This window comes from Euleptes europaea, chromosome 3, assembly GCF_029931775.1.
Source record: "Euleptes europaea isolate rEulEur1 chromosome 3, rEulEur1.hap1, whole genome shotgun sequence".
Classification (NCBI taxonomy): domain Eukaryota; kingdom Metazoa; phylum Chordata; class Lepidosauria; order Squamata; family Sphaerodactylidae; genus Euleptes; species Euleptes europaea.
Genome location: NC_079314.1, coordinates 86506619 through 86520385, shown reverse-complemented (window position 1 = coordinate 86520385; position 13767 = coordinate 86506619). Strand labels below are relative to the sequence as shown.

The following is a 13767-nucleotide window of genomic DNA, read 5'->3' as shown; positions in this document are numbered from 1 at the left end:
AGCCACACAGGAACGGCTCAGGTATGTACATGTGTGATAACACTGAGCTGTTTCAAATTTTTTCAGCTTGCAATCCCATTGCAAGGCTTTAGTTACGTTTTCTTGACAGCTGGAAACTCCTGTGTCAATTACAGAGTAATTAAGAAAACAAGCTTATTCATCCTCAGGCTGCTAGCCAAGGCCCAAGGGAACAGGCCATGCTGAAGAGCTCTTTCCCACATCAACAGAAATGAGATTTGTTCCGGCTCTCTCTCCTGCTTCTTACTTGAATTTCCCTTAGATGAGGAGTACAGCTTATGAATGTTTAAATATTTATTACATTGAGTAATCACATAAATAAAACAGAGCTTAACTCTCTGACAGAGATTGGGGGCTATTTAACAAGGTACATAGTCTTCTAAAGACATAATCTTCTAAAGGCAATCATATCACAGTTGCCTTCCTTTGCACATGGTTCGCCTTGCAGACATCCCTGTTTCCCCCCCCCCCCCCGAGACTGCATTTCCTAATAGCTGATGTCTACAGTTTAAACACCCTGACAAGGATGGCCCAGGCTAGCCTGATCTAGTCAGATCCCGGAAGCTAAGCAGGGTCAGCCCTGCTTAGTATTTGGCTGAAAGACCACCAGGAAAGTCCAGGGTCATTAACACAGATGCAGGCATCTTGCCTTGAAAACCCCTACAGGGTTTCTATAGGTTGGCGGCAACTTGACGGCACTTTCCACCACCACAATTTGAACCTGGTTGTTCAGTTTCACTGTGACAATTATGTAAGAAAGGCGCAAGCTTCAGTTCTTTGACACTGGACGTGGTGTTATTTTACAGATTCTCTCTGTGTGCCCGAAGTATTCCCAAAGTATTCTTTCCCTGTTGTGCAGTTGTGTCTGTGCTCTACAGTCTGCATGAAAACGGTTGCCTCGTCTGCATTCTCACTCAGGAGCATACTGGGAAGTGAAAACAGCCCCAGAGCTAAGTGGCCCCTGCAGAGCCACGAGCACCACTCAACTCAAGGGGGGGGGCACACTATGCATTCGCTCCCTCGCTGCGACATCCCCCAAACTGGAAGCAGCGCAGGGGAAAAGAAATTGTACAGCTGATATCAACTGCCATTGCTGATGAGGACATCTGAGCCGAGCAGACCCTGAGGCTGGTGAGGAGTTGCTGGGGCTTACTCTGCTTCCCTCTGGCCACCAGCAGCCCTCTGGGAAATTTCCCTGCAAGTTAAATGGCCAGCCCACCTCTGTCCTCACTGCATAAGCGTGGTCAGGGGGTTGTTGCCTGCAGCGATAGCACTGGGCTTGCCACTATTCACTGTTGCTGTTCTCTCTCCCCTACCAACCCCCTTGGCGTGCCTTCTCCACCGTGAGGTGGAATGCACGAGAGACCTGCAGCTATACTGTCTAACACTGAATTCAGACAGGCACACAGGACTGGAGAGATTTGAAAATGCAGGTTAAATGATGAGACAGCAGAATCCTATTCAAACAAAGCCTAGATGGTGGGGAGATTGAGGGCCGAAGTGATGCACAGTGTTCAACACCATAAGCATTATGGTTGTGTGGTGAACAGAATAAGCCTTAAAACAAAAACGACTATAGGAATATGTGAGTATGAGTATTTTTCTCACAATAAGTATCTGAGTAAAACAACAGAATATGACAGAAACACAATGTTACAGTCTTCTCTGACAAAGTACCAGTAACACTGGCACAATCACCAAAACTATTGCACAGACTATGCATGCATTATCTGGGATATTTGCCAAATACAATGCAGAATAATTTGCTTTAAAAAAAACAAGGTATGCCTGTAGCATGAATGGTGTTTGGCTCGTGCACATGCGGATGTGTGCTATAAATAGGAACCAAGTATGTACTGATTTTATTTTAATTTTTCAAAAATAAGTGTCCTTCAGGAAGAAGCATCCGTTCAAAAACTGCAAATCATGTCCAGTAATCTCTCAAACAGTTAAATATTCATCCCAGACTAAACAGAGGCTGAGAATGAAGGGAACAATGTAGCATGACCGTGTAATTTTTTTTTATTTATTTATTTTGCCATCGAGTCACAGCTGTCTTATGGAAACACTGTAGGGTTTTCGAGGCAAGAAACATTCAGAGGTGATTTGCCATTGTGGTTCTCCCCCCACCTCCACTTTTATTAGCCAAAGAATGTAATGCCTCCCCAAAGCAACTGATGATTCTACAAGGTGAGTCTTTACTTACCCAACACACTGGCATTTTTCAAAGCTGTGAAGGAGAGCAGAATGTCAGGCAGACCATCACCATTTACGTCAAAAAGTTCCGGCTGAAAAAGCACCCCACCTGCAAAACAAAGCAAAACAAGTTACTTTTTTGACAGTGCGATACTATGACCATTTTCCTGGGAGTAAGCCAAGGAATTGTTCTTCAATAGTTGCATCCCACCCATCCAAAGTAGGACCGGAATGACCGAGCAGTACAGACATTATAAACACTTTGTGGAAGCAGCTGTGGTTTCACTACTTTCCATGACTATGCTCATTCAGCTGCACTTCTATTCTGATTCAAGTTCAAGTGAATTCTCCCAGGAAACATGGAAGGACAAGCTCACAACCTGGCCAGAAACCCCAGGAGACCAGAGAGCAGGAGCAGCTGGAGCCCCTCATAGTGCTGGTCCAGATCAGCAGAGGATAGGGTTGCCAGGTCTCTCTTTGCCACCGGTGGGAGATTTTTGGGGTGGAGCCTGAGGAGAGCAGGGTTTGGGGAGGGGAGGGACTTCAATGCCATAGAATCCAATTGCCAAAGTGGCCATTTTCTCCAGGTGAACTGATCTCTATCGGCTGAAGATCAGTTGTAATAGCAGGAGAGCTCCAGTTAGTACCTGGAGGTTGGCAACCCTAGCAGACGACAGGGAAAAAAAGAAGAGAATCTCAATAGCAAAGGTCTGGCCACACACTGGGATCCTAGGCTGGGGATGGCTAGCCTGGGGGGAGGGTACCTCCAGGGCTGCTAGGATAGCCTCTCAGCCAAGGGGTGGAGCGGAGGGGTGTGGTTATGGCAGAGACGCATGCAAATGGGCTGCACATGCCTGAGTGAGACCTCAAAAAGGTGGCCTCCTGAGAGCTGGGGTACAGCTGGATGAGAGGGAGCGAGGCAACTATCTATGGGTGTTGGCATAGGGGGAGTGAAGTAACTACCCCAGAGTGATACATTGTACACATCAGGGTTAGATGTTTGTCTGCTTTGGGGACAATTAAAAATCAACTTCAACTGGAACTTCACCTTTCAAAAACTTGCCTATTGATTTAACATAATAAATAATCCCTTTTGAATTTGGTTCAGAGCATAAACATGGATATTTCTGGACTGAATCATGTTCTTTTAATTAGAATGTACTTTCCTTTAAGATCCGCTCAGTAATCTGAGCAATCAAACTCTAGTCTTTCTTTAATAAAAACTGCTGCTTCACAGTTCTTCCCTTCTGCTCATGCTGCATTAATGTCTACCAGATTTAGGTCTTTAAATACTCTCATCATCCATCTTTATATATGTTTTCTGAAGCAATACAGTTTCACGTGCCTGGTTTCTATTAAGGTTTTACATTAAAATGGAATTTCCCGCATATCTAATATTCACGTGTCATAGACTATTTATGAAAAATTTAAGATATTTTCTCTTCAGTGGTATCAGAGGATGAACACTGGCCAAAATCAGGATTTCTTGTCCCTCTAATATAAACTTTTCCACCACTGAAATTGAGCCTTAAAACAGACTCCTTTGTTTTCTAATTTATGAACTATACAGTAGTACATCTTGGTTTTCTTGAGGTTTTTTCCCCCACTGTCATGTTTATCCTATGCAGCTTCCCAGTCCTTTTGCAATGCCAAGTAATTAATAAATGGTTCTCCAACAGTGCAATCCAAAGCTAAATTATTCTAGTCAATGTCCAACAAAATCAATAGAGTACTATGCATAGGATTGCACTAGAAATAGTCTACAAAGGAGATTTTTTGTATACTTTCAAATATGCCTCTTGGTTTTAAATTATATCAGCAAATGTCATATTTTTCCTTTGATCTATCAGAATTTAATAAATACAGTTGGCCAGTTATCTCTTTTAAGTTTCATAACAATGTATTCTTTTACCCAAATCACCTTTTTTAGGCAATTGCTAATAATGTATATCCTCTTCCTTTTATGTATCCTACCATACATTCTCAATGAATCTTCCACTTTCCTTCTAAAACCTCAACTACTAACCACAAACACAATTTCAAAGTGCATTACACTTTTTCTTTCTAAGATGACAGCTGACAACTGCAAACATTCTAAACAAATGCTTTCCCTTTTGAGGCTGACAGTCACAGACCCAATCCTATCGAGTGTTACACATTTCTCTTTTAAAAGAAGTAACCACAAACAGTTACAAACACAATCTCAGTGAGCATCCCATCTTTCCCATTTAAAGGTAGTAAGAGGTAGTCACAAACATACGGTAATTTCAGCAAATACTATTCATTTCCTTTTTAAAGGCAACAAGAAAATGCAGATACAATCTAAAGGAGCACTGAACTTTTCCCTTTTAAAGACAGTCACTAAAAGTTACAGACACTATATATCTATAAATTGCTTTTTCAGACCCCCTTTAGTCTTAGATCTTTTCTGTCAGATTTAATTGCAGCTTAATATGTATTTGAAAATGACCTCTAAATCCCCCAAACATCAGAGTTCTTTAACTGCCCTCTGGGCCTGTAAACTTCTTATTTTGTCTTCTCAGGCTTTTTATCTTACTACCAGAGAAAAGTCTGGCAGGAATCAAAAGGTTTGGCCCCTCATCAATCTTCGTTGGAGGGTTGATGCCCTTCTATCATTACCCTCGCAGGTGATGCCAGCAGCATGTTTTTCCAACGAAGGCCACCAGCGGCTGTTATAGGCTCTTCCTGGATGGCCACCACTTCAGTGGCCCTCTGGACAGAATTAGTGGCTTCCTACCCTTCTTCTCTTGTCAGGGAATGGGAGGACTTCTTCATCACACAAGATTAAATGGAGCTTGCTGGTTTTGGTTACAAAAACACAGCAGGCCACCTTCTCCCTGTTACGACACAAGATTTCTCATAGTGAAAGTAAGTAAGAAATAAATAATTCAGCTATTTCCAGTTCCAGTGCAAAAAGAGCGTCTGAATGCAAATGAGCATTTAGGCATAATTGATTATAGCTTTCGGCGTATCTTCAAAGCGGCTGTTAAGTAGTAAACTACTGATAGAGCAACAGCCTTATCATTTCCAGATGGCAGATAGATTAAGTGGTAGTCATGAGAACATACAGGAAAGTGTAAAATCAATGGAGTAATCAAAGAAGATCATATAGAAGAATATAAATCACAACTGAATAAAAAATGGGTGTTTCTGCGTTTGCCTATTCAGCTATTTAACTGACCAAATAAAAAAGCTTATATTCAAATCATCAAGTTTAACCAACATTTCCATTTGCAATTCAACCACACTGAAGAGCACATTTACATGTTGTTAACCATTAAACACATTAATTTGCAATTATAGTGTTTAACACTATACTTGCTCCTTGTTTTTACTCTCTAGACAGGTACACTCCATTTTATTCAAAATGTTGACACAAACTCAATATATGATATTTATATACATTCGCATCATGGAGAGCCAGTGTGGTATAGCAGTTAGTGTCAGACTACAATCTGAGAAACTCAGGTTCAGATCCCCACTCTACCATGGAAGTCAGCTGGGTGATCTTGGCCAGTCACATTATCTCTGCCTAACCTACCTCACAGGGTTGTTGTCATGATAAAATGGAGGAGAACAATGTAAGCTGCTTTGGGTCCCCATTGGGGAGAAAGGTGGAGTATAAATGAAATAAAATAATAAATAAATAAATATTTAAAATCCAGATTATGAACATTGTGCATAAAGAATCTTGGACTAGAGTACAGATGCTTATATCATTTGACTTATAAATTTGGTTCAGTGAATATCTTAATAAAGTAGAACTGGTATTTGGCTTCAGATTGCTTTTGGTAAACTGTAAAACAACTACAGAAAAAAGGGGGGGGGGAGAAACTTAACCTAAAAGTGAGGGGAGACCAAAGAGGTTGAGCTAAACAGTATCTAATGCAACAATAAATAAATATAGCTTTATTGTACAGTGTGCATAATTGTAATTAAAAACACAGCGCCTAAAATGCACAAAGAATAAATGTTTACAAATATTACAAACACAAACACAGTTGATGCTAATACATATAATGACCAAAATCTGACCAGATGTGTTTCGGCCTTTTAGAGGCCTTCCTCAGTGGTCATACATACACAATTTCACAATACACATCCTGACATATACATAAACATTGTTCAAGATTAAAAAATAAGCCTTTTATTCTGTGTGGCTTTATGCAAAATATAGTTAGTCCATGTGTCCTATAACATGGTTTTCGGCTCACACTTTGTATATGATATCCAGTGTATCAGGATGTGTATTACATCAACTAATGTGAAGATGTGAAATAACTTTGAAACAGGTGCATTTAATATTGTAAAAACAAAATCATCTTAAATTATATTTTACAATTAAGACTGGGGAGGGGCTAAATGCTTAAAGGACTAAGAGAGGGAACAAGGAGGCAGAGCAAGCAAGGATAAGGAAACTCTTCCTTATGGCCTGGGGGCAGAAATCATTGCAGATTATATTGGTGAAAAGGAGGAAAATCCACTTCACTTACTTATTCCAACCAATAAGAATTGGGTCCACCAGTTTTTCTGCTGGTGTAAGAGGGAGGAGGGGCAATCTTGCCTGATTCTCCTCATGCCTTTTTGGTTCACATGGGTCCTACATTCCCCTGCATAGAGTTTTTGATATTCTCTTTCATGCATCAGGAAAAGCTGATATAATCCAACTAAAGTCTTCTTGTATCTATGTAGCTTCTCAGGTGGCATTACAACTGACAGGCCTGAGCACCCTCAACATGGATGGAGGGCAACAATTAGCTAGGTTTTTTATTCACCACCCAGTCACACAAAAACGTTCCCATTAGGAACTCTATGACTTAGAGCACATACTACCCTTAGGGTGGTTTCTTACCTGCCTCCTGGCCCAAGCTGCGAATCCAGGTATTATGAACGTGAAGATCTCTAGGAGGACAAGGAATAAGGAAAGCACACACCAGCACAAGGATCATGGAGACCACAACAGTGAGCAAAAAGATCGCTGTGCGAAAGAATGGCATCAAGGAGCCGGCTGTCTTCTGCTCCAGACTACCAATGGCATTGCTCGGATACTCCTCTGCTGCACCCTTGGACAGGTGCTGCTTTGTCATCCCAACTTCAATGTCAGAGTCCACATCCTGCACCTCCCCCAGGGAACTGTTCCCATTTTTTATTCCACCATTCTTCTGCAAGTTAATCACCAGGTCATCTTCACTCTCATCACTATCAGCCTGAGTGAGGGGGTCATACTCCCCAAGATCTGGGCTCTTTTTGCCTGGAAAGAAAGATGGAAAGACACAATCAGTCATAGCTAATGGGGAGGGGATTATAGGATCGTCAGATGGTTCAGGACCCCTAAAAATGTTCCTTATATAAAGAAACTGATTTCTCAGGGGAGGCGAATCCTCACATGATGGACATGGGATAAAGACAGAAGGCAAGGCCCCTCTACATTTCCAAGGATTCAATGCAAGAAGAGGGACAGGCAGAGTTCAACAGTTCATTTCTCCAAGGAAAATGATGACAGGATTTACCTAATTCCCTCTAATGCCTTCAGGACCTGTAATGAGAAAGAGTCCTACACAGCTACTTTGCCATAAGTTCAAGCATAGTGATGTCCTCTCCTCTTGTCCATTTTTCTGTTCAATTACAAGCCCAACCCTTACCTGTTTTGAGAGCACAATCACAAATAAATATGTTGTTACTTTCAATGTATTTAACTACCTCACCATATCCTACTTCTCAGTTAGATCTATTATCCATGATAATCTCTTATCACCTTCGTTTTATGTTCAGTTACTTGAACAGGGGTTCTTCTCATTTGGACACTATATCAAGTGACTCTGAAGTTGCCATGCTACTCCCAAGAATAGTAAATACCATCAACTTATGTGTAACGTTTGAAGAGAATATGAAGATAGTATGATTTTTTTTAAAAGTCCTTTTAATTAATGACATCCTAGTAATTCAAAAACTCAGTCTCTCAATTTAATTTTTTTAAAACCTTAAGTTTATCATCTCATGTAAAAATATTCAATAGTTGGACAGGATGTACATCATGTATAGATTCTGCCTTTGTTCCAGAGTGACTACATTGCATGTGAACAAAGGATGCAATTCTATTTTGGAGGACTATTAAGGAGTGATTGGAAGGCTACAGGTCACCATCAGATGGTTGACAGTTAAGTCAACTGCATTGAAATACCAGTATATCACCAAAACAAGAGATAATTGGTACTGGGAAGGCCTACATTTATACATATTGCAATCTTTGCACTGTAAAAGGTAAAGGTAAAGGTCCCCTGTGCAAGCACCGGGCTATTCCTGACCCATGGGGTGACGTCGCATCCCGACATTTCCACATAGCCACCAAAGTTCATACAAAATCTTTAGAAGGCAGGATCAGCTTCATACATTTTTTTAAATTTTCCTACAGCTGATTCAACTCTTATCTTCCCTTATTTCCACTTTAACCAAAAGAGGATACAATTCCTATTCTAACAGCTGCACTAGCTCTTTCATTATGTGAAAGTCTCTGCTAGCTCCTCTGGCAGCAGACCACAAGTGCCAATACAGTGATATGTAAATTTCAGTGGTTCTAGGAATTATGACGCACTCTAAAGATCAAACCAGCAATCCAGAGTCAAACCAGCAATCCAGAGCCACTGTCTGACTCACTACCAAGGCAACCAATAATATGATAATAATTTGTATTATTTAGTGAGCTATTCAAAAGTAGATCAAACTTCTTTGTAAAAGATCAGTTCTAGGAGAAAATCCCTAAAATGGTTCATCCCTACCCATAATACATTCCTTCCACATGATTACACTTAGGCAAGATTTAAATGTGACACTGAGGAGACAGGAGACAGCTGATGTTATTTTGCATCTCATTCAGCACAAGTGAGAAACCTTTTTTTGGCTCATTTTGAATCGGTGGCTGTTTTAAAACTGAATAAACAGGATGACACAAAACAGGTCTAAGGAAAATCTACTTGGAATGGAGTTTGTCTGGCAATCTGTAGTTTGTCAGAGTCAAGGGTCAACCGGCCAGGGGAAGTGTAGGGACTAAGCTGACAAAGTCCGCACTTCCAGTATCTCTGTCAGCATGGTGAAGGCAGTAGTGAAAAGATTAGAGATCCCAGTGTTTAGTGAGCCTTTCCCAGATAAAATCACTCCTTCTTTCTCACTAGCAGAAACAGCCTGCCAGTTCTGTAAACCCAGGTGTGGGTGCAGCATTATTAGCCCTGTTCCCATGTTACGGGAGCCCCGTGGCGCAGAGTGTTAAGCTGCAGTACTGCAGTCAAAAAGTTCTGCTCATGACCTGAGTTCGATCCCGACGGAGGTCGGTTTCAGGTAGCCGGCTCAAGGTTGACTTGGCCTTCCATCCTTCCGAGGTCGGTGAAATGAGTACCCAGCTTGCTGGGGGTAAAGGGAAGATGACTGGGGAAGGCACTGGCAAACCACCCCGTAAACAAAGTCTGCCTAGAAAACGTCGGGATGTGACATCACCCCATGGGTCAGGAATGACCCGGTACTTGCACAGGGGACCTTTACCTTTTCACATGTTACAGTGACCACACATACAGCCTGCACGTTCATGCATACATGTTTGTAAGCATGAGCTAATGCACGTTTACTTTGCAATCGAAACTGTGGACCAGCACCTGGATAAATGTGGATCTTCTATCACACATTCAGTTGTACATGCTTTGAATGTAACATGAGAATTACTCAATGCGCATACCAAGAGTAATCAATGTACACAGATTGTGTGTGTGCTCACTGTAACTTGTGAACTTCAGTGCGTCTTAAGAAAACTGCAACTGAGTTCAACTGTGAAAACCACAAAATAAGCAGTTTAACCCTTCTACAAAACAGACAATATATTCATCATTGTGTTATTGAAATAAGGGGTCTGTGTGAGTCAAAGAAAAAAAAATCCTCTAAAAACCCGGGCTGTTGTCCATAGTAATTTCAGCCAATAATTTCAGCAAGTTATCCAGCCTTCTTAATATCTTCATTCATATCTTAATATTTTTATTAACCACTTGCCAACACACCTGTTGTTCACTACCCTCTGCTAGCCAGCCATTGAGGGGTTGACATAGAACACTGCCCATCACAGTCATTTCCCTACCACCACTATCACAGTGCTTTTGGTGGGCTTTAAAAAAAACCCCACTAATAGGTATGTTACAGATTACCTACTCCTAATTTTTTAAAGGCAAAAAGCCTTTCAATGGCCAAGGAGGGGGGAGATGGAGAGAAAATGGCACTGGATGTGGGCAGGAAGGTCAGAAAGTCACACCTTCCTGTCCACACTGTGACCATACCCCCTTTGAGTACAATCTTCTCAGAAAGATCATACCAAAACACGTTTGGGAAGATGTGTTATGAAGAAGCGTGAAACTCAGAAGGTGGACTATTGCACACATCATTTAAAATCTTTTTTTTAAATATTGTGGGCTTTGGGTGGACAGAGCACTGATCCATGTGGAAGCAGGCCAAGGCAACTCCTGCTGACCTCAAATTTTGGTTAATAACTACAGAACTTCAGTATTTTGAAGTCTCACCTGCAAAACTGGTATATCTCTTATTGTTTATGTTCCTTTCTTCAGGCCCAGGTTAGAATCCCAGCTGATATGTTTTAAACTAGTTGGAAGTTTCTGGGCATTCTTCCAAGGCCTTCCACGTCTCCTAGCATTATTGTATTTTCCAGTGACTCTTGTCTTCTCATAATGTGACCAAAGTAGATAGCCTGTTTAGTCATTTTAGTTACTGCCCTTGAATTCACTAATAACAAGAGACATAACCCCCACTTGCTGCCTATGACATTTTTTAATGTTTTCAAATTATACCTTTTTAAAGCTCCAATGAGCTCAGGGTGGCAGCCATGGTTGGGGGGGGTCCCATTTCCCCCCTCAAAACAACCACATGAGTCAAAAGAATGACTGAACCAAGAGGCTATGTGAACCCAGGTGTCTCCAGCCCAAGACTTTAATTACTGCTACACTGGCTAGATATATTTCTCGGCTAGATATATTTCTACACAAATGGGGGAAAATTCATTTGCAGCACACATTGTAGATTATGCAGCTAACCTCTTAGAAGAAAAGTAACAGCTAGGAAAAGCCTCTGTGGGATATGACTGAGAACACGCTGTTCTTTGAACGAAATTTAAAAAGCACATAATCGCTTTACTAATTTGCAAGGGCGGTGGATGACTTAAGTAGTTACAGTGAGGCCTTGTAGGTGGTATGATAGCACATGAAGCCAATGGAAGAATGCCACATCTCCTTTCTCTTAGGATCTTGTTTTGCCAGGTATTTTGAAGAACCCTGCCAGGACAAACCTGAGGGGAAAAGCTAGTTGACCTTTACCAGTACAACAGCGATGGTTCTCTCCCCAACTGGCTTAATGTTGTCACATGTTCTGTCTTTCCTTCTGATTCAACTTCCTTCAGCTTACAAATGAGTATCAGGACCAAAGAACTGGTTTTATCACTTAACCATCACCAAGGTTAAAACCTGCTTAGGGATGAAAAAAACCACCAAATTTGTAGGTACTCATTATCAAATGTCTAGTACCAAACCCTATAATCTTGGACTTTTCTAGCCCAGTAATACCCCAAATCTAGTTGCAACAAAAGGACGATCTGTTCAGTTTGCTGCGCCTACATCTTTCAAATACTGGCTTCTTCAGAAATCATCATTTGATCTGCAAGTGGGCATATAATAACACACATTTGTTTTCTCCTTTTTACATAGCATTACTTCTGTTTGGAAAGACTGATCTAGTATGAACCGCATGCCTGTAAAAAGAGCGGCACCTGGAAAAATATATATAAGCCAGGGAAGATTTCCTTATTGATCTATATAAACATGTACCTGTAAATTTTACATTTTTAATGAAAACCATAGCATTAGCATTACTTCTGTTTGGAAAGACTGATCTAGTATGAACCGCATGCCTGTAAAAAGAGCGGCACCTGGAAAAAAATATATAAGCCAGGAAGGATTTCTTTATTGATCCATATAAATATGTACCTGTATTTTTAATGAAAACCAATTATGATTGTATGGTTCAGATGACTATGTCATGTTTCTGAAACACAATGAGAATCATTGAGTCTGCATTTACTTGAAAAGAAAACACAAACTCACAATATGGTCAATTTAAAATAGTCTGCGGAGTTGAAAGCAAGATTGCAACACTTATTTTTAAGCAACAATTAAAATGTGAGGTATGATGAACAGGTTAGGTGGTGTGACTGGAGCAGTCTGAATTCTTCCTTCACCTTTCCACACAACATGACAGGCTGTTTGACACAAAACCAGTCCTTTAATTACCGGGAAAGCTAGCAACAATTACGGAAAGGTTGAGGAAACTTAAAATCCGGGTGACCCAGCTCAGTCACCAGCATGGGTTTTTGGAGTGCTGTTTCTTTCACCCCACGTTCTCAGCTGACCAGGTCAATTCTCTTCTTCCAATGTGAAACGCCCATGTTTGCAACGTTTTAGGAGGATGAGATTTTGAACCAAGGTTGTCTCAGTGGGGAGTGCTGAGAAACACAGTCCCAATACCCCACTTTCCTCTTCAGTAACTCCTTTTCTCATATTCCCTCTTGGGGAATAACCATTTGCCCTGCAGTCTCACTCTTCCTCCCCTCCATCATTTCCACGGAGACCAATAACTCCTCTTTCCCCTCCATCCAGGTTAGCATCCCCCTCTTCTTTCCCAACTGCAGCCTCTACATAAAATATCGCCATGGCAACATCCCATCTTCCCTACTCGCCTCACAAGGGACGACTCCCAAAACACAGCCGCCGCCGCCCCCCCTCCCCTCCCCTCCCCGAGAGGTCCAACGACCAACCCTCTCTGCATGGTCAGAGATGAGGGGCACCTGCTGGGGCCTGGAGGCGAGGGAAGGCGATGGGGGTGGGGAGGGGGGTGCCTCTTGCTTTGCTCCCGGGCTGGGACCCGGATGCGCTCCCCATCCGAAGGCGCGGAGCTACAACGCTCTAGCTCCTCGCGCACTCTGGATTGCCGCCGACCGCTCCCCGCTCCCCCCCCCCCGGGCACGCTTTGCCCCCGCGTTCGGCGCTCTGCGAACCGAGACCCCTACCTGGCAGCTTCAGCGCCCGTGACAGCACCGTAGCCATGCTGGAGATTAACGGTGCGCATGCGCTCTGCTCTGTAGCTTCCTGGGTAACGTAGTTCTGCAGAGCGCTCCTGGCTTATAGCCCTCGTCTGGCGCACCTTGCGCAGGGGGAAGGATCGCGCTACAGGAGCCGGGGCCAGAGGGAGATCGCTGAGCTCACACTAGAGGCAGCGGTGGGTTTTTTTTTTAATATATGTGTGTGTGTGTGTATATATGTATGTATATGTGTGTGTGTATATACACATATATATATACATACACACACACATATACACACACACATACATATACATACATATACATACACACACACACATATATATGGCATACCTTTGTGTGTATGTGTATATATACATATATACATACATATATATGTGTATGTGTGTGTGTGT

At 42.0% G+C, this 13767-nt stretch overlaps 1 protein-coding gene across 1 annotated transcript in view; it reads right to left on the bottom strand.

Annotated features, from left to right (window-relative positions):
- FAM234B (family with sequence similarity 234 member B) overlaps positions 1-13408 on the bottom strand; it is a 32827-nt gene extending 19419 nt beyond the window's left edge. Inside the window, exons 1-3 of the mRNA XM_056846843.1 lie at positions 13340-13408; positions 7088-7486; positions 2225-2323 (exon numbers count right to left, since the gene is read on the bottom strand). Of these exons, the coding sequence (XP_056702821.1) occupies positions 2225-2323; positions 7088-7486; positions 13340-13376 (535 nt within the window). The 5' untranslated portion in view covers positions 13377-13408. The remainder of the gene's footprint in view (positions 1-2224; positions 2324-7087; positions 7487-13339) is intronic.
- Positions 13409-13767: the final 359 nt, after the last annotated feature.